General features: G+C 37.7%; 1 protein-coding gene across 1 annotated transcript in view; it reads right to left on the reverse strand.

The window, feature by feature from the left end:
• Nucleotides 1-8,694: 8,694 nt before the first annotated feature.
• The window catches only part of SYCP2L (synaptonemal complex protein 2 like), a 112,458-nt gene continuing 99,156 nt past the window's right edge, over nt 8,695-21,996 (reverse strand). The window contains exons 27-31 of the mRNA XM_064598172.1: nt 13,925-14,023; nt 12,601-12,707; nt 11,594-11,685; nt 9,049-9,148; nt 8,695-8,949 (exon numbers count right to left, since the gene is read on the reverse strand). Coding sequence (XP_064454242.1) covers nt 8,854-8,949; nt 9,049-9,148; nt 11,594-11,685; nt 12,601-12,707; nt 13,925-14,023 — 494 coding nt within the window. The 3' untranslated portion in view covers nt 8,695-8,853. The remainder of the gene's footprint in view (nt 8,950-9,048; nt 9,149-11,593; nt 11,686-12,600; nt 12,708-13,924; nt 14,024-21,996) is intronic.

The following is a 21,996-nucleotide window of genomic DNA, read 5'->3' on the forward strand; positions in this document are numbered from 1 at the left end:
GCCATGGTCCCAGCTTCATTTCAAGTAACTGTCCTCCAAAACACCACTCTGAGCTAAGAACTTTCAGTTTTTCAAACATGTCATGTTCTCCCCTCCCCAATCCTGGTGCTTTAAACTGTTCCTAAGTCTGGTTCCTTCCTATGCTTGAAACTCCATCTTAAATGTCGCTTCCTCAGAGAGACCTTTGATGACCATCCTATCTGAAACCAATACTTCACACCATCACTCTCCGCCAAAGCACCCCTTGTCAGTATCCCTCAAAGCACTAGTAAACTTTTAATTATTTTATTTCTTCACTTGTCTTTTTCTGTCTCCCTTCAAGGAATTTATTTTTATTATGGAGGCAGGAACAGATCTCTGTGTTAACCATTGTATCTTCATGTTTAGCATGGTGCCTGTTGCAGAGCAAGCACTCAATTATAAATATTTACTGAATGAAAAGACCAGATCCAAAAGGATAATTTCTAGGATGGGCGATACTGTGAAAGAGGAGAAAACTTCGTGGAACATGGGCAAAACGTTAGAGTATCTTACTGCCTACTTCCTCCACCCCAATTCCATCAAAGTAAACCTTTGCACCTACCCCAGGAATGCAGTAGTAACACTGGGCTTTGGCTTTCCTCATGAAGGCTGATCTGGATTAAGCCTGGAAGAAATTGGTCCATCTCATCACATTTACATTAGACAATTTAAAAATAAGAATATACATATATGTACATATATACACCATAGAGTTATTTCATAGATCATTGCATTACTAGATGTTACCCGAGGAGGGTCAATGGCCAATTCAGAATATCAACCTAAGCAATTAATATTTTCACTTGATTCTATTTCATGCATTGTATCTGTCAATGCTACTAGCCTACATAGTAGGTAGAGATATTTCCTGACAATCATTCAAAGTATTGAATCACTTCCTGATGTCCCAGTTGGTTAAATAGATTTAAATAAAATAAAATAAAAAACGTATTAAATCCCTACCTCCTTGTAACACTGCACTAGGGACTGAAATAATCTAGTCCGAGAAATGTCCTTCTCATTCCCTAGCAAAATATGTAAATCCATCACTGATGTGCAAACATGCCAAAAGGACACTGGGTACCAACCAGATCCAGATATTGGATCTCAACCAAGCTCAATAACCTAAGTCTCATAGACGCTTCCAGCCTGGTACCCAGTAAGCACCCAGCTTGAGCTAAAAGCATCATCATCATCTCTCCTCCGCAAGCCACAGCGTGGTTTCCTCAGGTGTCTGGAAGAGAGGACAGCAAAGGCAAAACCCAGGGAGATGTATATTTTGGAGGAATTTTTGTTCTTTGAGGTATTCTAAATTCACACAAGGGGCCTATTATAAGGAGATGAAATTAAAGAGTAATTAATATCCTACAATGTAATCTGTATGAACTAAAGAGACAGTTATCTAAAGTCTGGGGGTTAGTCAAAATAATTCTCCAGGTTTCAGAAGACTAGGGGTATAATCTTCCCTAATTCTTAATATAGCATGGATTTATATCAGCAGTTCTCAAAGTGTAAACCTTTAGGACCTTTAAGGGACCCCTTTTCTTGGAGACCCCTAAGCGTCCAAAGGTTCTGTGAGTCCAAAACTATTTTGGTAATAATGGTAAGTAATACTAAGACTTCATTTGCTTTTTTCATTCTTACTCTCACAAATATAGAATGGAGTTTTGCATTACATGATGTGTGATATCACAACAGATTGAATTCAGAAGCAGATATGACAAAGCAGCTACCTTCTGTGAAGCCTGACATTTAAGAGATTTGCAAAAACAAAATAATGCTACTCCTCTCACATGTTTGTTTTGAAAAGTCTGGTTATTTTTCATAAAAATCTGTTACTTACATCAATATGTAAGTTTTTTTCATTAGTCGTTCTATTTTTCATAAACCAGTCTTTTGAATATGTTCAGCCATGAGTGCAAAAGACTCATTATCATCTGAATTGTGACCTACGTATATCACGACAAGCTTTTTAGAGAGGGAACCCAGAACAAAGCCATAGCAGTAAAACAAAAACCACCAAAACACCCTCCCAAACAATAAATATATTATAAATATATACACATAAGTTAATTTAACATAACATATGTAAAGTAAGTTACTGGAAATTATCCTGAGTTATTTATTTCTTTGTGTCATAAATTCTATTTTTAAATTGTTTTCACATTTTTTTAAGTATAGTTGACACACGTTACATTAGTTTCAGGTGTACAACATGGTGGATTTAACAACTCTATGCATTACTCTAGGCTCACCACAGTGCAGCTACCATCTGTTACCATAAAACACTATTACATACCGTGGACTATATCTCCTATGTTTCACTTTTCATCCTTATGACTTATTCATTCCATAATAGGGAGACTGTACCTCCCACTCCCCTTCACACATTTTGGCCATCCCCCTATACCTCTACCCTCTGACAACCACCAGTTTCTTCTCAATACTTAGGCGTCTTTGGGATTTGTTTTGTTTTTTAGATTCCACATACAAGAGAAATTATATGGTATTTCTTTCTCTGTCTGGTTTATTTCTCTTAGAATACCCTTTAGGTCCATCCATGTTCTCACAAATGGGAGATTTCATTCTTTTTTTTTTTTTAAGATTTTATTTATTTGAGACAGAGAGAACGAGAGAGAGAGAGCACATGAGAGGGGGGAGGGTCAGAGGGAGAAGCAGACTCCCCGCTGAGGAGGGAGCCCGATGCAGGACTCGATCCAGGGACTCCAGGATCATGACCTGAGCTGAAGGCAGTCGCTTAACCAACTGAGCCACCCAGGCGCCCAGATTTCATTCTTCTTATGGACTAGTAATATTCTGGTGTGTGTGTGTGTGTGTGTGTGTGTACCCCACATCTTTATCCATTCACCTATTGATGGACACAGGCTGCTGACATATCTTGGCTATCGTAAATCATATTGCAATAAACATAGGGTTATGTGTATCCTTTTGAATTTGTTTTCGTTTTCATTACATACCCAGTAGCAGAATTTCTGGTCATATGGTAGTTCTATTTTTAATTTTGAGGAACCTCCATACGGTTTTCCACAGTGGCTGCACCAATTTACATTCCCACCAACAGTACATGAGGGTTCCTTTTTTTGCCCCCGCATCCTCACCAACACCTGTTATTTCTTGCTTTGTGATACTATCCATTTTGACAGGTATAAGGTGATACCTCATTGGATTTAGAATTGCATTTCTCTAATAATTAGTGATGTTGAACATCTTTTCATGTGTCTGTTGGCCATCTGGATGTTTTCTTTGGAAAAATGTCTATTCAGGCCCTCTGCCTATATTTAAATTGGAGTATTTGGTTTTTTGGTGTGGAGTTGCATAAGTTCTTCATATATTTTGGTGGATATTAACCCCTTATCAGATATGTCATTTGCAAATATCTTCTTCCACTCAGTAGACTGCCTAACATTATGCTGATGGTTTCTTGTGCTATGCAAAACCTTTTTATTTTGGTGTAGTCCAAATAGCTTATTTTGGCTTTTATTTCCCTTGTCTGAGGAAACATAGGGTGATGTCCAGGAGATTACTGCCTATGTGTTCTTTCAAGAGTTTTATGGTTTCAGGTCTCACATTTATTTAGGTCTTTAATCCATTTTGAATTTATTTGTATGTATGGTATAAGAATGTGTTCTAGTTTTTCCAACACTATTGAAGAGGTAGTCTTTTCCCTATTGTATATTCTTGTCTTCTTTGTCAGACAAAATAATTGACCAAAGCAGCATGGATTTCTGGGCTCTCTCTATTCTGTTCCATTGATCTATGTGTCTATTTTTGTGCCAGTACCACACTGTTTTTGAATACTACAGTTTTGTAGTATAGTTGGAAATTGGGATTGTCATACCTCCATCTTTGTTTTTTCTCAAGACTGCTTTTGCTATTCAGGGTTTTTGTTTCCATATAAATTTTAGGATTATTTGTTCTAGTTCTGTGAAAAATGTTGCTGGTATTCTGATTGAATCTGTTAAGTTATTTTGAGTAGTATGGACATTTTAACAATGCTAATTCTTCCAATTCATGAGCATGTATATCTTTCCATTTGTTTTTGTCTTCAATTTTTTTCAACAATATTTTATAGTTTTCAGAGTACAGGTCTTTAACTTCCTGGTTAAGTTTATTCCTAGGTTTTAATTCTTTGTGATGTAACTGTAAATGAGACTGTTTTCTTAATTTATCTTTCTGCTACTTCATTATTAGTGTATATAAATGTAACAGACTTCTGTGCATTAATTTTATATTCTGCAACTTTACTGAATTCATTAATAGGTTCTAATAGTTTTTTTGGTGGAGTCTTTAGGATTTTCTGGATATAGTATCATGTCTTAAGCAAATGGTGACAATTCTACTTTTTCCTTACAAATTTGGGCACCTTTTACTTCTTTCTCTTCTGATTGCTGTGTAAGACTCCCATTAACTATGCTGAATAAAAGCAGTGAGTGTGGACACCCTTGTCTTTTTCCTGATCTTAGAGAAAATGTTCTCAGTTTTTTACCATTATGATGTTAGCTGTGGGTTTATCATATATGGCCTTTATTATGTTGAGGTATGTTCCCTCTAAATCCACTTTTGAGAGTTTTTAATCAGTAATGAAACTGAATTTTGTCAAATGGTTTTTCTGCATCTACTGAGATGATTTTTATCCTTCATTTTATAAATGTAGTATATCCTGTTGATTAATTTGTGCATATGGAACCATCCTTGAACCCCTAGAATAAATCCCACTTGATCTTGGTGAATGATCCTTTTAATGTTCTGTTGAATGCAGTTTACTAATATTTTGTTGAGGATTTTTTCATCTGCATTCATCAGGGAAAGCAGCCTATAGTTCTCTTTTTTTTTGTAATGTCTTTGTCTGGTTTTGGTATCACAGAAATGCTGGTCTAGTAGAATGTATTCAGAGGCTTTCCTTTCTCTTCTATTTTTTGAAATAGTTTGAGAGCAATAGGTATTAAATCTTTTAAAAATGTTAGAAGTCACCTGTAAATCCACCTGGTCCTGGACTTTTGCTTGTTGTTGTTGTTTTAACATACAGTGTTATATTCATTTCAGGTGTACAACATAATGATTCAACAATTCAACATACATTACTCAGTGTTTATCAAGATAAGTGCACTATTTTTTTTTTTTTTGAGAGAGAGTTTTTGTGTGAGCTAAGGGTAGGAGCAGAGAGAGAGAGGGGGAGAGAATCTTAAGCAGACTCCATGCTGAACATGGAGCCCAATATGGGGCTCAATCTCATGATCCTGAGATCATGACCTGAGCTGAAATCAAGAGTTGGACGCTTAACCCACTGAGCCACCCAGGTGCCCCAATATAAGTGTACTTTTAGTCCCCTCACCTATTTCACCCATCCTCTCCACCCACCTCCCCTCTGGTAGCTATCAGTTTGTTCTCTATAGTTAAGAGTCCTTTTTTTTTTTTTTTTGGTCTCTTGTTTTTCCCCTTTGTTTATTTGTTTTGTTTCTTAAATTCCACATGAGGAAAATCATATGGTATTTGTCTTTCTCTGACTGCCTGATTTTGCTTAGCAGTATACCCTCTAGATCTATCCATGTTGTAAATGTCAAGATTTCATTCTTTTTTATGGTTGAATAATAATCTATTGTATACATATACCACATATTCTTTATTCATCTATTGATGAACACTTAGGTTGCTTCCATAAAGTGTCTATTGTATTTAATGTTGCAATAAACATAGGGGTGCATATATCCCTGTGAATCATTGTTTTTGTATTCTTTGGGCAGATGCCCAGTATTGCAATTACTGGGTCACAGGATAGTTCTATTTTTAAGTTTTTGAGGAACCTCCATATTGTCTTCCACAGTGGCTACACCAGTTTGCATTCCCACCAACAGTGCAAGAGGGTTTCTATTTCTCCACATCCTCACCAATATTTGTTTTTTCTTATGTTTTTGATTTTGGTCATTCTGACAGGTCTGAGGTGATATCTCATTATAGTTTTAATTTGCATTTCCCTAATGATGAGTGATGTTGAGCATCTTTTCATATATCTATTGGCCATCTGTATGCCCTCTTTGGAAGAATGTCTGTTCATGTATCTTCTGCCCATTTTTTAAACTGGATTATTTGTTTTGGGTGTTGAGTTGTATAAGTTCTTTATATATTTTGGACACTAACCCTTTATCAGATATGTCATTTGTAAATTTCGTCTGCCATTCAGTAGGTTGTCTTTTAGTTTTGTTGGTTGTTTCTTCACTGTGCAAAAGCTTTTTATCTTGATGAAGTCCCAATAGTTTATTTTTGCTTTTTTATTTTGTTTCCCTTGTTTCAGGAGACATATCTAGAAAGATATTGTTATGACTGATGTCAGAGAAATTACTGCCTGTGCTCTTTTCTAGGATTTTTACAGTTTCAGGTCTTACATTTAGGTCCTTAATCCATTTTCAGTTTACTTTTGTGTATGGTATAAGAAAGTGGTCCAGTTTCATTCTTTTGTATGTAGCTGTCTAATTTTCCAGCACCATTTGTTGAAGACACTGTCTTTTTCACTGCATATTCCTGCTTCCTTTGTCAAAGATTAACTGACCATATAATTGTGCATTACCCTGATTCCAAAACCAGATAAAGACACAACAAAAAAAGAGACTACAGGCCACTCTCTCTGATGAACATAGATGCAAAATTCCTCACCAAAATATTAGCAAACATAATCCAGCAATACATTTTTAAAAAGCATTCATCATGATCAAGTGTGATTTATTCCTGGGATACAACAGTGGTTCAATATTTGTGATACATCACATCAATAAGGGAAAGGATACAAACCATATGATCATTTCAGTACATGCAAAAAAAGTATCTGACAAAGTACAACATCCATTCATGATAAAAACAAAGTAGGTTTAGAGGGACCATACCTCAACATAATAAAGGACTTATATGAAAAACCCACAGCTAACATCATACTCAATGGGGAAGAACTGAAAATTTTTCTCGCTAAGATCAGTAGCAAGACAAGGATGTCCACTCTCACCACTGTTATTTAACATAGTACTGGAAGTCCTAGCCACAGTAATCCGACAAGAGAAAGGAATAAAAGGCATTCAAATTGGTAAGGAAGAAGGGAAACTTTTACTATTTGCAGATGACATGATACTATACATAGAAAACCCTAACGACTCCACCAAAAAAACTACTAAACTGATAAATTCAGTAAAGTTGTGAGATACAAAATTAATGTACAGAAATATGTTGCATTTCTATACACTAATAATGAAGAAGCAGAAAGAGGAATTAAGAAAACAGTCCATTCACAACTGCATCCAAAATAATAAAGTATCTACAAATAAACTAACCAAAGAATTGAAAGATCTGTACCCTGAAAACTATAAAACCCTGATGAAAGAAATTGAAGATGATACAAAGAAATAGACATTCTATGTTCATGGGTTAGAAGAGCAAAAATTGTTCAAATATCTATACTACCCAAAGCAATCTACAGATTTAATGCAATTCCTATCAAAACACCAGCAGCATTTTTCACAGAACTAGAACAAACAATCCTAAAATTCGTATGAAATTGCAAAAGACCCTAAGTAGCCTAAGCAATCTTGAAAAACAAAACTGGAGGCATCACAATTTTAGACTTCAAGTTATATTACAAAGCTGTAGTAATCAACAGAGTATGGGTTTTTAAATTACCAATTCAAGATTGTTACTACGATTCAATTTCATTGCTAGTAATTGGTCTTTTCAGTATTTCTATTTCTTTCTGATTCACTCTTGGAAGATTTTAATTTTTTAGGAATTAATCCATTTCTTCTAGATTGTCCAATTTGTTGGCATATTTCTTTTATTTTACAATAAATATATATTTAAATCTCAGTCTGAATTTTTAATATGGAAAATATTCACAGATATAACCCATGAAACAAAAGCTCTTTGGGGAACCTTAATAAATTTTCAAAGTGTTAAGAGGTCCTGATTCCAAGAAGTTTGAGAGCCTTTCACAACCAACCAGGAGCACTCAGTGAAGAGGTTATGAAAGGATATCTCCTTTAATCATCCATTGAAGAGTTTTGAAAATCTATTTACCTACTCTTATTATTATTAATTGTGTTAACTGGAGTAACAGAAGGATGGATATTTCAAATTTTAAACTTTTTGTTATTTGAAAAGTATGGTGTGATCAGAACAATGGCCTTCCTAAAACTACTGGACTTAGATATCTGTGACAGAAGCTGGTTCTGAACTGGCAGATAAAACTTTAGGCCATTACAGATTTATATCAGGATTCTTTTTAATTGTTCAAGCAGAAACAAACAAAACAAAACAAAAAACACTAGAATTTCTCCCAGGGCAGAAGCATTTTCCCACTCCCTACACTCCATTTTCCCACTCCCTACACTCCAGAGAATCAGACGGTATTCTACACCAATAGAAGCAACAGCCTCAGAATGCACACTGAGTAATCACACTGAAAGGAATGTGTAGCAGGATAAACTCATTGGCTGTTTTATATACACTATATATTTTTTAATATAGAATATATTCTACAAGACCACAATTCAGTATATATCTAAATATTTTTCTCAGAATATACTCATTTTAATTTTTTTGTAATATTGCTTAAAAATAAAACAGTTTGGATCAAAAACACTGACATTTGTATAATTCTGTTTACGCTTTTCAAAATTTACACTTCTAGATTGATACCCTAAGATACACTCTTTGCTCAGGGAGTGCCACAAAAGTAATTGGTTTGAAAAGATGCAGTTTCATAGCTACTTACATGCAGTTTTACCATCATCAATGACTCATACTATAGCTAAAGCAACTACCCTTATCCTTCAACTAAGATACTTCTAGAAAGAATACTTTGAAAAAATACCTCAGCACTTGCAGATCACAGAATGATTTCAAATCATCAGACTGTTTTTCCCAAAATTCCTAAAATTGAACAAAAGTTTTAAGTAGTTAGCAGTTACTCTACTCTGGAACAGATCCTCTTAAGTCACAAAGAATATTCCAAAAGTGGGGGTCACTTACCAGAACATCCTTCTCAAGGTGTTTCAGAGCCTGAATATCCTTCTCAAGATTGTTCAGCTCTTGAAGAACAAAACTGTGAAACTGTTGTAGTTTATTCAGTCTGATAAATGTAAAAAGCAAAAGATTTAATTGGAACTGCTTGACTGTAACAAGAGACAATCCTCTTTATAAGGATACTTCTTATTCTTCTCTAGACTTTTTTTTTTTTTTAACTTAAATGCAAGTTGGTTAACATATACTGTATTATAAGTTTCAGGGGTAGAATTTAGTGATTCATCAGCTGCACATAACACCCAGTGCTCATTATATCAAGTGCCCTCCTAAATGCCCATCACCCAGTTACCCCATCCCCCCAAACCCAACTCCCCTCCAGCAACCCTCCGTTTGTTTCCTAGAGTTAAGAGTCTCTTATGCTTTTCCTCCTTCTCTGTTCCTATCTTATTTTTCCTTCCCTTCCCCTATGTTCATCTGTTTTGTTCTTAAGTTCCACACGAGTGAAATCCTATGGTATTTGTCTTCTTCCAACTGACTTATTTCACTTAGCATAATACCATCTAGTTCCATCCACGTGACTGCAAATGGCAAGATTTCATTCTTTTTGATGACTGAATAATATTCGTGTGTGTGTGTGTGTATGTGTGTGTGTGTGTGTGACATCTTCTTTATCCATTCATCAGTCAATGGACACCTGGACTCTTTCCATAGTTTGGCTATTGTGGACATTGCTGCAATAAACACTGGGGTGCATGTGTCCCTTTGAATCACTATGTTTATATCCTTTGGATAAATACCCAGTAGTGCAATTGCTGGGTCATAGGTAGTTCTATTTTTAACTTTCTGAAGAACCTCCATGCTGTTTTCCAGAGTGGCTGCACCAGTTTGCATTCCCACCAACAGTGTAAGAGGGTTCCCCTTTCTCCACATCCTTGCCAACTTTTGTTTTAAGAACACATATCTCTTCTTCCCTTCCCTCACTGCATGACCATCCTCTTCCCCAGAAACTATGAAAACTTTGATTTATCCTTTCAACAGAAGTCCAGAGGAAGCTGGGATTTTAACATCATACTTAGAGCAAAGGAGAGATGACTCCAGGGAAAAGGACACAGAGGCCAGACCTGGCCTAGAAGCCATTGTACCACCAATCATGGCTCCCCATCACTTCCAAACTTCCACTTGCTCCCCTCTCTCTTGCCTTAAGGGGGTTCTGAAAGCTGAAATTGGCTAATAAACTCTGTCCTCTACATGTTAGTTCTAAAGTTTCCAACATCTGCTATTCTGTGTCAACTACCATATAAACTGCTTGCTTGCTTATTGTCTGTCTTCTCCATTAGGCTGAAAGTTCTATGAAGGCAAGAAGCTCCCAAAGCTTGTTGTCACTGCTCTCCTGCACTTAGCACAGGGTCTGGCACCTCGTGCTGCTCGGTGTGCATTTGCTGAATGAAAAATGGCTGAATACGTAACCCCTACAAGACAATGGAAGTTCTACAAGTCCAAAGTCCTTCTTGGGCTTGTTTTGAGAATCAAATGACATTGCATGTATCAAAGTTTGAAAAAAAAAATCGTAATTCCTATTCACATTATATTTTCTGCCCTAAGAAACTTCCTCCTTCAGTCAAGCTAACCAACCTGCCATTGTTTTCTTTCCCTCCTTCATCTACAGGCCATTTTCTCCAACAAGGAACAATCTCTATACATACCTTCCCTATACCATTCAAACCTTTGTTTCCAAAACCACTACAGAAGCACTTCCATTGTAATGGTTCTGGATTAACTCTAATCACCACAGAACCCCATCTCCACTCACCTTTCCTATCCTTCCCATCTCATGGTCATCTGAGTGTGTTTGCATACGTGTGCATGTGTGCACGCGAGTGCATAGCACTCTTTATTGTGGCAATATATGTAACATAACATTCACCCTTTTAGCCATTTTTAAATGGACAATTCAGTGGCATTAAGTACATTCACAATGTCGTGCAACCATCACCACCATCCGTCTCTAGAACTTTTCCATCATCCAAACAGAAACTCCACACTGATTAAACACTGACTTATTTCCCACTCCCTCAGCCTCTGGTAATCTCTATTCTGCTTTCCTTCTCTAGGAATTTGCCTCTTCTAAGTACCTCATATAAGTGAAATCATGCACAACTTGTCCTTTTGTATCTGGCTTATTTCATTTTGCATAACGTCCTCGAGGTTCATCCATGATGTAGCATGTGTTAGAATTTCATTCCTTCTTAAGGCTGAATAATATTCCACTGCACATGCATGACACATAGCACTCACTCAGCATTTTTCCATATATGCCCATGCTTGCTCTGTCTTCATAATAGTGTTTTAGGATCATACCATGGCAGACCATGAAGAGGCTTAAGGAAGACCTTACCCCATCATCTTATGAATGAGGAACTAGAAACCAGACAGGTTAGGTGATGTATCAAACCTCAACTTCAGGTCCTCATGACCCTACCACAGTGGACATGACACAAATGTTTACGAGTGATCACACTTTTATGACTTTGTTTTGAAACCCAACACTTACCTGCATTGATGTATCTGGTTTAAAAGTTGGATTAAGCAATCTGGTGCTTGCTTTGCATCTTCTGAATAAAGTGGACTCCCTTTGTACCTAAGCTAAACCATAACAACAATAACAAAATGATCACACTTGAATTAGCCATAACTACATAAATGGAGTTCAGGCTTTGTGTGAAAATGATACTACCAGCACATTATATTCATAGCAAACATTACTGCTTAACAACTGTGATAAGACAACATGCTACACGCTTTCTATGTATTACCTCAGGTTCAGTACCAATAAAGAACAATACGCCAAAATAGGAAAACATATTCATGCTATCAAAACACATATTGAATATTACGAACAAATTTCCATTATAAACTAGCTTACATTGGTATTGCAAAAAATATAAGACTTTGGAGATTTTCCAAATTAGTTAAATGAATATATGTCAGGGTAAGATAATTTTCTCAAATGTGCTAATAAATAACTCTTTTGGGATTTATAAACAATAGGACATAAAAGGAGGGAACTGAAATGCTTCCAAAGTTCATCTTGCAGACAAGATTTTGGGACAGCCTACGTATGCACTGCCCAGCTGTACTCAGATTTGCCACCACTCAGCTGACCATCTACCCAAAGCCCACCTCCATCTTTGTCCTGGACACCTCTCTCATCCACATGGTACCCCCCTCTCCTCCTTGCCTATTGTTATGACTGAATCATTGCTTTCTGGTACTTCCAATGTCTGAGAATGCTCTCAATGAAACCAAACCATGAGTCTGATTTCCATATAGGTCCATCCGGTCCCACTGTAGCAAATGGACATGGAACAGCTTCTTACAATACAAACCACAATTCACAAAGGCACTACAATCAGTACCCATAGCTAAGGCAAATACGCCTCCCCCAAAGCCTCAGGAGCATCTTCACACATGAAGGATAACAACAGTACTGATGAATAATACGAACTTGTTACTTTAAGCTCATAACAACCCAGCTCTTCATTTTTAGTGGACCATTACCTCAGATTTTCTTTTCAGTTCTCTAGCGAAGTTTTCAAGGGCTGTGATAACAGCAGAACTCTTCGAATTCTCTGGTACAACTGCTAGAGATGGAGTAGAAATGCCTTCTGAACAATAAAAATAGAACATTAAGTAAAACTAACACAGGGCTCAAAATAGATGTGCTCAGTCCATAAGCTGCCTGGAGGATGGAAAGTCAGTCGGGAGGCAAAGATATACTCCAAAGAAGTCCCAAGGGGGCCTGACTCTGGCTGACAAGGCCAGCTTGGAACCGAGAGTCCTCATGGTGGGCACTTCCGGCTGCTTCCAGTCAAACCTCAGTCTCTGGCAAGGGCTCATTTCATCCAAAGTTTCCCAGCACTTTAAATTGGGGCAGCTGATATTATGTCTAAGAAGCAGGCTGAAGGAGGTGTCAAAAGAGGTTTTAAGGAGGACATGACAGGTAGCACTTTTCTATGGGGGCAACAGAGTTTTATGAGGGCTCTGGCACTATTCTAAGGGATTTGCAGGTATTGACTCATGTAATCCACACAAAAACCATGTCAAGTAGGTGCTGTTGTTGTGCATATTGAACAGAAGGATCAAATAACCTGTTCAAGCTCACACCAACAGCGTCAGGATTGGAACCCAGGCCAACTGGTTCTTAATCACCAACCTCTAGTATCTCTGAGCTTCCAAATTTGCCCTCTTGGCGCCTTTTGTTTTGAAACAGTGTGGCATCACTTATGCAGATGGCCAACCCCACATATGCAGATATTTTGGATCATTCTCCTTCGTATAGAGTGGATATTTCTAATAAAAACTTAGTTAATAACTATCAACTAAAGCAGAGGCCTAGACATTTAAGAACCTTAGGCCCTGGGGCACCTGGGTGGCTCAGTCGTTAAGCGTCTGCCTTCGGCTCAGGTCATGATCTCAGGTTCCTGGGATCGAGTCCCACATCAGGCTCCCTGCTCAGCGGGAAGCCTGCCTCTCCCTCTCCCACTCCCCCTGCTTGTGTTCCCTCTCTCGCTGTGTCTCTCTCTGTCAAATAAATAAATAAAATCTTTAAAAAAAAAAAAAAAAAAAGAACCTTAGGCCCTGAAAATTGCCATAAGGAAGAGTGAAGAGGCAGAAATCAAAAGGATATGGTGCTTACTTGCTTTTATCTATAATTTGTGCAACAATTTACTTGGCTTTGAAAGGACAAAATGCTTAGTTTGTAGGGTTCTGCAGCAACTTTGATCTTTGAAATGTAACCCCCTTGTAGTGCATGCTAGTACATTCAGTGCTTACAAGTTTGTCACACTCGTGCTTGAATGGCTGGCTGGGCACATAATGTTACCTGAGTCTGTCTCTTCTGTCACTGAGGCGAGGGATTCTGGAGCAGCATCTTCTTCCAATTTTGACTGTTTTGACTTAGCAAAACTGCCATCTGATATGTCTGAAAGTAAACACAGCACATTAATAACCACACACACGTTCCTTTTGTCCCAATTTTATCTTGTCTTCTTTTCACCAGTAAATACCTAACTTTGATAAGCAGCAAGGAAAACTTGTTTGCCGTTACTAATTACTTATCAGTTGACACGCTAAGAACAACACAAGCATCAAAGCACTAAGTCTACTGATGCCTGAAAGAGGACACACGGGAACAGGCATCCCTTTGATGAGCTCTGTAACGTCTAGGAACGATCTGCTTAGCAAAGTACAGACTGACTCAAACAAAACAGTAGTGGATATAGTATCAAAAACACTGCCAGGGCTCAGGCTAAATGGCAAGGTAAAATGGTATCCGAGCAGATGGGCCTTCGGAAGCTCATCAGATCACCCTGCAAAGTGCGTCACCTGTTGGCGACACTGGAGATTAATGAGATCATCTTGGCTCCTCACTAGCTAAAGTGACTTGGAGACCTTCAGCTTATGAGATTTAAATATAATCCCTTTTTCACCTTGGCATTTACTAAACATTTTCTAATGATGTTTACTTTTATCCCAAACATGTCCTTGTTCCTTCTGAGCCCTCCCAATCTTATCAATGTCACCTCTATTGTCAAAAGCACCATAGAATTAGGCCCAACTCCTGCTTTTCCTTACCATCCACCTCTCTTCCATCATCAAGGCTAAGGTCCTGCATACAGAATGAATCCATCCCTCTTTCTGCATTCCCACACCATGACCCTGTCCAAGGCCATCCTCCCTGGAGGACCTCGTCAGTCCCATGCCTTCAACGGTGCTACCTCCCAAATCTCTCTCCTGAGCTCCATTAAGCAGCAAATTTTTGTTTCCGACTGCTTAGAGTCCATCTCTAAACCCACTCTATTCTATCTAAACCACTCTTTCTTCCCCACCATACACTTAGCCCCTATGTACACACTTAGCTTGAAGTCATCTGGCTTTGCCCCTTCTCATCACATATCCTGCCAGTCTTTACTGATTTTTCCCCTTCAGAGGGGAGAATTCATTACTCAGCAGATATTTGATTATTATTATGTACAAATATTTGAATAAACTGTACAATATGGTGGCATGGTGGAGAAGCAAAGAGACAACTTTCTCTTTCTGTGCTCTGCTTCTCTATATAGTCTCCCTGGGGTGCCTCGGACACCTCAGGCATGTTCTCATCTCAAGGTCTTTGCTCTTGCGGCTCCTCTGGACTTGAATCCTTTACCCCATAGATCTGCATTAAGGTTCCCTCTGGCCAACCAACATAAGATTTCAGTACCACCCCCCAACTTTTAAATGTCATTCCATGCTTGATTTTTTTTCCCTAGCCTTTATCACAATATAACATACTACATGTTTTACTTTTCTTATATATTATTTGCCCCCCACACACTGGAAGATAAACTCCAGCAAAGGTCGGCATTTTGTCTGTTTTGTTCATCAGAATATCTAACCCTTAGAAAAGTGCCGGGGCGCCTGGGTGGCTCAGTCGGTTAAGCGGCTGCCTTCGGCTCAGGTCATGATCCCAGGGTCCTGGGATCGAGCCCCACATCGGGCTCCTTGCTCGGTGGAGAGCCTGCTTCTCCCTCTCCCTCTGTCTGCTGCTCTGCCTACTTGTGCTCTCTGTGTTAAATAAATAAAAATCTTTAAAAAAAAAAAAGTGCCTCATCCACAGTAGACGCTCAGTAGATGTTCATTGAATGAATAAATGAATGCTACAAAATATCCAAGTTCCTATGAAAAAAGAAAACATAAGATACCTTAGGGGTTCCTAAAATGGCAACATAGGAAGACTCACCTCCTTCACAGACACACACATCTATAGAGCAATTGAAGAATGGAGGGCTGACTAAACAGCTTCTGCACAACAAAAGATAAGAGAGACCACATAAAGAACAGCAAGAGAGAGGGAGACAGAGTAATGAAGGAGCCCCCATCCCCCACAGGGTGTACTGCAGTGGGGAGGGATAGTACTAAGGGACGGGGAGGAGATTCGTCTGCCCTGGGACATAAAATAAAAGCTGTGGTTTAAAAGGACAACTAGAATAAAAAAAGATCTAGCCCTAGGACCCTGCCAAACAGTGGGGGAGCTACTGGAACTCACTCTGGGTCAGAGGGGCTGGTGGGTGCCATGGTTTATGTTCACCCTCTACCTTGATAGCACAGAGGGAAGTAGGGTTGGGCTGCCATAGCTGACCTACCTCCACACCAGCCCCAGCCATCCCATCAAGGTGGCGCCCATGCAGCACATACCAGGACACCCCTGGCCAGCAGTCACTACGGCTCCAACTAACTCATCAAGACACAAAACATCCCAGAACATGTCAGGCCTGCACCACTTCACCTCCAGACAACTTGCCAGGGCACCCTGCACAGAGTGCCCGGAAACCTCTGTGCCCATGCCTGCTTTGGCTCCAGAGTACCCCCCTGCATGGAGCTTCCCAGGACACTCCAGCCTGCACCAACTTCAGTTTCAACCATCCTACCAGGGTGCCCTCTACTTAGGGAGCCCAAGGATGTAGAAAAAGGAACCCTCTTGCACTGTTGGTGGGAACGCAAACTGGTGTAGCCTGTGGACAACAGTATGGGGATTCCTCAAAAAGGTAAAAATAGAACTACCCAATGATCCAGTGTGGGTATTTACACACAAAATTACAAAAACACTAATTCAAAGGGATACATGTACCCCTATCTGTATAGTGGCATTATTTATATACTAAATTATGGAAGCAACCCAAGTGTCCATTGACAAGTGGATGGGTAAAGATGTGGTGTATATACACACAATGGAATGTTACTGAGCCATAAACAGGAACGAAATCTTATTTGCAACAACATGGGTAGAGCTAGAGAATATAATGCTGAGCAAAATAAGTCAGAGAAAGACATAAATACCATATGATTTCACTCATATGTAGAATTTAAGAAACAAATGAACAAAGGGGAAAAAAGAGAGACACACAAACCAAAAAACAGACCCTTAACTATAGAGAACAAACTCAGGGTACCAGAGGGGAGGTAGGCGAAATAGATCAAGGGGATTAAGCATACACTTACCTTGTTGAGCACTAAGAAATGTAGAGAAGTGTTGAATCACTATATTGTACGCCCAAACCTAATACAGCACTCTATGTTAACTCTACTGGAATTAAAAATAAAAGTAGCAACAGAAAAAAAAAATTCCCACATAAAAGGGAACCTCCGTAAGGTTTACCTCTGTTTATATTGGGCATATATCACCAAATTATTATAGGTATAGTTATATTATCTGTCAGATTTCTTACCAGAAATTTTACAGACTAAGAAAAATGGAATGATATAAAGTGCTGAAAGAAAAACATTGCCAACCATGAATACTTGATCTGGAAAAGTTGCCCTACAGAAACGAAGGAGCAATAAAGACTTTCCCAGACAAATACAAGCTAAGGGAGTTTATCGTCACAAGATCTGCCTTATAAGAAATGCCGAAAGTAGTTCATCAAGTCAAAATGAAAGGGTGATAATTAGTAACATGAGAACATAGGAAAATATGCCACAATTATGAACACATAGTTAATATCAGAATACTATAATATGATGGTGTGTTAACCATTAACATCTAGTATAAAGGATGAAAATATTGAAAATAATTATACGTGAAATAATTTGGTGATGTATGCCCAATATAAACAGAGGCAAATTGTGACAACAAAAACATAAAATTTAGGGGAAGCAAAGGGTGGAGTTTTGTATGCAATAAAACTTGTTATCAGCTTGAAATAGACTATTTGGTATCTAAGACATTATATGTAAGCCTCATGGTAATCACAGAGCAAAACCTACCCAAAAGTAGATACACAAAAGATAAAGGAAATAAAAAAATACCACTATGAAAAATCACCAATTCACAAAAGAGAGGAAGAGATTAACAAGGGAACTACAAAACAGCCAGAAAACAATAAGATGACATTAGTAATTCCTTACCTATCGATGACTACTTTAAATATTAGTGGACTGACCAATTAAAAAAGGGCAGAGGATCCAAATAGACATTTTTCCTAAGAAGATATACAGATGGCCAACAATCTCATGAAAAGATGCTCAATGTCCCTTACCAGGGAAATGAAAATCAAAACCACAATGAGATATCACCTCACACCTTTTAGATTGCCTAAAATTAAGAAGATAAGAAACAAGTGTTGGTGAGGATGTGGAAAAAAAAAAGGAACCCTCATGTACTGTTGGTAAGAATGTAAATTGTTACAGCCACTGTGGAGAACAGTATGGAGGTTCCTCAAAAAATTAAAAATAGAAATACCATATAGGGGCGCCTGGGTGGCTCAGTTGGTTAAGCATCTGACTTCGGCTCAGGTCATGATCTCAGCCTCCTGAGATAGAGCCCCATACTGGACTCCCCACTCAGCAGGGAGTCTGCTTTTCCCTCTCCCCCTGCCCCTCCCCCTGCTCATGTTCTCTCTCTCTCTCTCAAATAAAATCTTTTTTCTTAAAAAAAGAAATACCATATGATCCAATAATTCCACTATTGGAGGATATTTACCAAAGGAAAATGAACACACTAACTTAAAAAGATCTATGCACCCCTATGTTTATTGCAGCATTATTTACAATAGCCAAGACGTGGAAGCAACCTAAGTGTCCATCAATAGAAGAATGGATAAGGAAGATTATGTTCCACACACAGAGGAATATTATGCAGTCATAAAAAATGATGAAATCACGCCATTTGAGACAACATGGACGGACCCACAAAGTATTATGCTAAGTGAAATAAGTCAGAGAAAGACAAATACCATATGATTCCACTTACAAATGGAATCTTAAAAAAAAAATGAACAAAAAGTAGAATCACAATTATAAATACAGAGAACAAACTGATTTTTTTTTTTAATTTGTATTTATTCTATGCAGAATTTACTCTCGGGCCATAAGGTTTTGTTTCTTCAGTTTCTTCTGGGGTATCTTTTTCTTCTGTGCAACCTCCTCTTCTGGTTTAGGAACAATCTGCTCTTTTTTTTAGTAAGGATCATCTTGATGAGGCAGGGAGAGGTCATGTATGGGTTAATCCGACCATGAGCCCTGTATGTTCTATGCCACATCTTGGGGGCTTTGTTCACCTGGATGTGCTCAATGGCCAGAGAATCTACACCTTAAACCCTTAAGCTCAGCATTATTCTCTGTATTTTTAAGCATGTGCAGTAAAAATTCAGCACTCTATTTGGGCCACCGACCCTGTGTGCAGCCCCACTGTTAGGCCTGGGCAACCTACCATCTCCACCATTGTAGCAATGGAATGGCACACCCTGCTTCTGCAAAGTGACGTCTTTCAGATAATCGGTGGCTTTTTGGATCTGCAGACCCTTGGTGGTCTGGGCAGTTTCACGTGTGTTCTTAAAGCGAACAGGAAGATTTGAACCTCTTGATTTCCATGATTTTGTAGGGTTTTCTGGGTTAAGCAAATAGTGAACCATTCTCAGCGGTCACGGCAGGCCACTTAGGGGAAGAGCGAGAACAAACTGATGATTGCCAGAGGGGAGGCGAGTGGAGGGGCTGGACAAAATGGGTGAAGAAGAAAGGAAGACATAGGCCTCCAGTTATGGAATGAGTAAGTCACAGGAATAAAAAGCAGAACATAAGGAATACAGTCCATGATATTGTAATAGCACTGTATGGTGACAGATGGTGAGCATGGCATAATATATAAACTTGTCAAATCACTAAGTTGTATGCCTAAAACTAATGTAATATTGTGTGTCAAGTATACTCAAAATTTTTTGAATTAAAATGTAAATGGATTGAATTGTTCAATCCACAGGGATATAGTAGCTGAATGGATTAAACAAAAAATAAAAAGACCTAACTATATGCTACCCACAAGAGATTTAGTTCACTTTTAAGGATGTGCATAGGCTCAGAGAGGAGGAAAAAAATATTCCATGCAAATAGAAACTAAAAGGAAATAGAAGTAGCTATCATCAGACAAAATAGACTTTTGTCTATTTTTACATACAAAATGTATTTTACATCAGACAAAATAGGCTTTAAGTCAAAAGTGGTAATAAGAGACTAAGAAAATCATTATGTAATGATAAAGGGATCAATTCATCAAGAGGATACAGCAACAGTAAATATAAATGTACCCAACATCAGGGTACCTAAATATATTAAGGAAATACTAATGTGTGGGAAGGGATAAGTAGACAATGCAATAATAGTAATAGACCTCAATACCACACTTTCAACAACAGATAAATCATACAGATAAAAAATCAATAAGGAAACACTGGACTTGATTTTACTTTACACCAAATAGACCTAACAGACATATACAGATCATTCTGTCCAACAGCAGAATACCAATTCTTTTCAAGCACACATGGAACACATGGTGTGTTTTCTAGGATACACATGTTGGGTCACAAAACAAGTCTCAGGAAATTTAAGACGACTGAAATCATGCCAAGAATCTTTTCTGACCACAATGATATGAAACTAGAAATACCAGGAAGAAACAAAAAATCACAAATATGTGGAAATTAAACAGCACACTCCTGAACATTTGGGTCAAAGAAATCAAAAGGAAAATAAAAAAATATCTTTATATAATTGAAAATGGAGAAAATCTACAGAAACTTTGGAGTTCAGTAAAAGTAGTACTGAGAGAAATTTATAGCCATAAATGCCTACATAAAGGGAAAAAAATCCAAATAAACTACCTAATCTTACATCTTAAAACTAGAAAAAGAAGACCAAACTAAGCCTTAGCAGAAGGAAAGAAAAATCAAACCAGAAATAAATGAAATAGAGATCAGAAAAATAGAAAAATCAATGAAATTAAGAGCTGTTTTTTAAAAAGATAAAGATGACAACCTTTTAGCTAGACTAAGGAAAAAAAGACTCAGAAATAAGAGACATTACAACTGATACCACAAAAATACAAAGGATTGTAGGAGATTACTATGAGGAATTATGCATCAAAAAAATGGATAGTTAGAAGAAATGGGTAAATTCTTAGAAACATACAACCTACTAAGACTGAATCATGAATAGAAAATCTGAATAGACCAGTAATGAGTAAGGAATGGATCAATGAATTCTACTAAACATTTAAAGAAGAATTTATATTAATCCTTCTCAAACTTCCAAAAATTGAATGAAAGTAAACACTCTCAAACCATTTTATGAGGCCATCAGTACTCTGATACCAAGTTGGATACTACAAAAACAAACAAAACTACAGGACAATATGCCTGATAAATACAGATGCAAAAATTCTCAACAAAATACTAACAAATAGACTCCAACAGCACATTAAAAGGATCACACACTGTGGTCAAGTGGAATTTATCCCTGGGAAGCAAGGAGGTGTTAACATCCACAAATAAATGTGATAAACTACATTAATAGAATGAAAGATAAAAATCATATGATCATTTCAATAGATGCCAAAAAAAGAGCATTTGACAAAATTCAACATCTTTTCATGAAAAAAAGTGCTCAACAGATTGGGTATAGAGGGAATTTACCTCAACATAATGAAGACCATATAGGACAGGCCCACAACTAACATCACATTCAATGGTGAAAGGCTGAAAGTTTTCCTCTAAGATCAGGAGCAAGACAAGGGTACCACTTCTACTACTTTTATTTAACATAGTACTAGGAATTCTAGCCAGAGCAATTAAATAAGAAAAAAAAAAGGTCATCCAAATTGGAAAGGGGGAAATAACATTGTCTCTTTGTAGATGATATGATCTCACATAGAGAAAATTCTAAGGATTCCACCAAAAAACTGTTAGAACTAATAAATGAATTCAGTAAAGTTGAAGGATATGAAAATCAATATACATAAATCAGTTTCATGTCTATTTACTAAAACAAAAAAATCTGAAAAATAAAAAACAATCCCATTACAGTAGCATCAAAACCAATAATATACTTAGGAATAATATTAACCAAAGAGGTGAGAGATCT

The sequence above is a fragment of the Mirounga angustirostris genome, unplaced genomic scaffold, assembly GCF_029215605.1.
Source record: "Mirounga angustirostris isolate CCGP_5_RB_7025 unplaced genomic scaffold, mMirAng1.0.hap1 SCAF_8, whole genome shotgun sequence".
NCBI lineage: Eukaryota > Metazoa > Chordata > Mammalia > Carnivora > Phocidae > Mirounga > Mirounga angustirostris.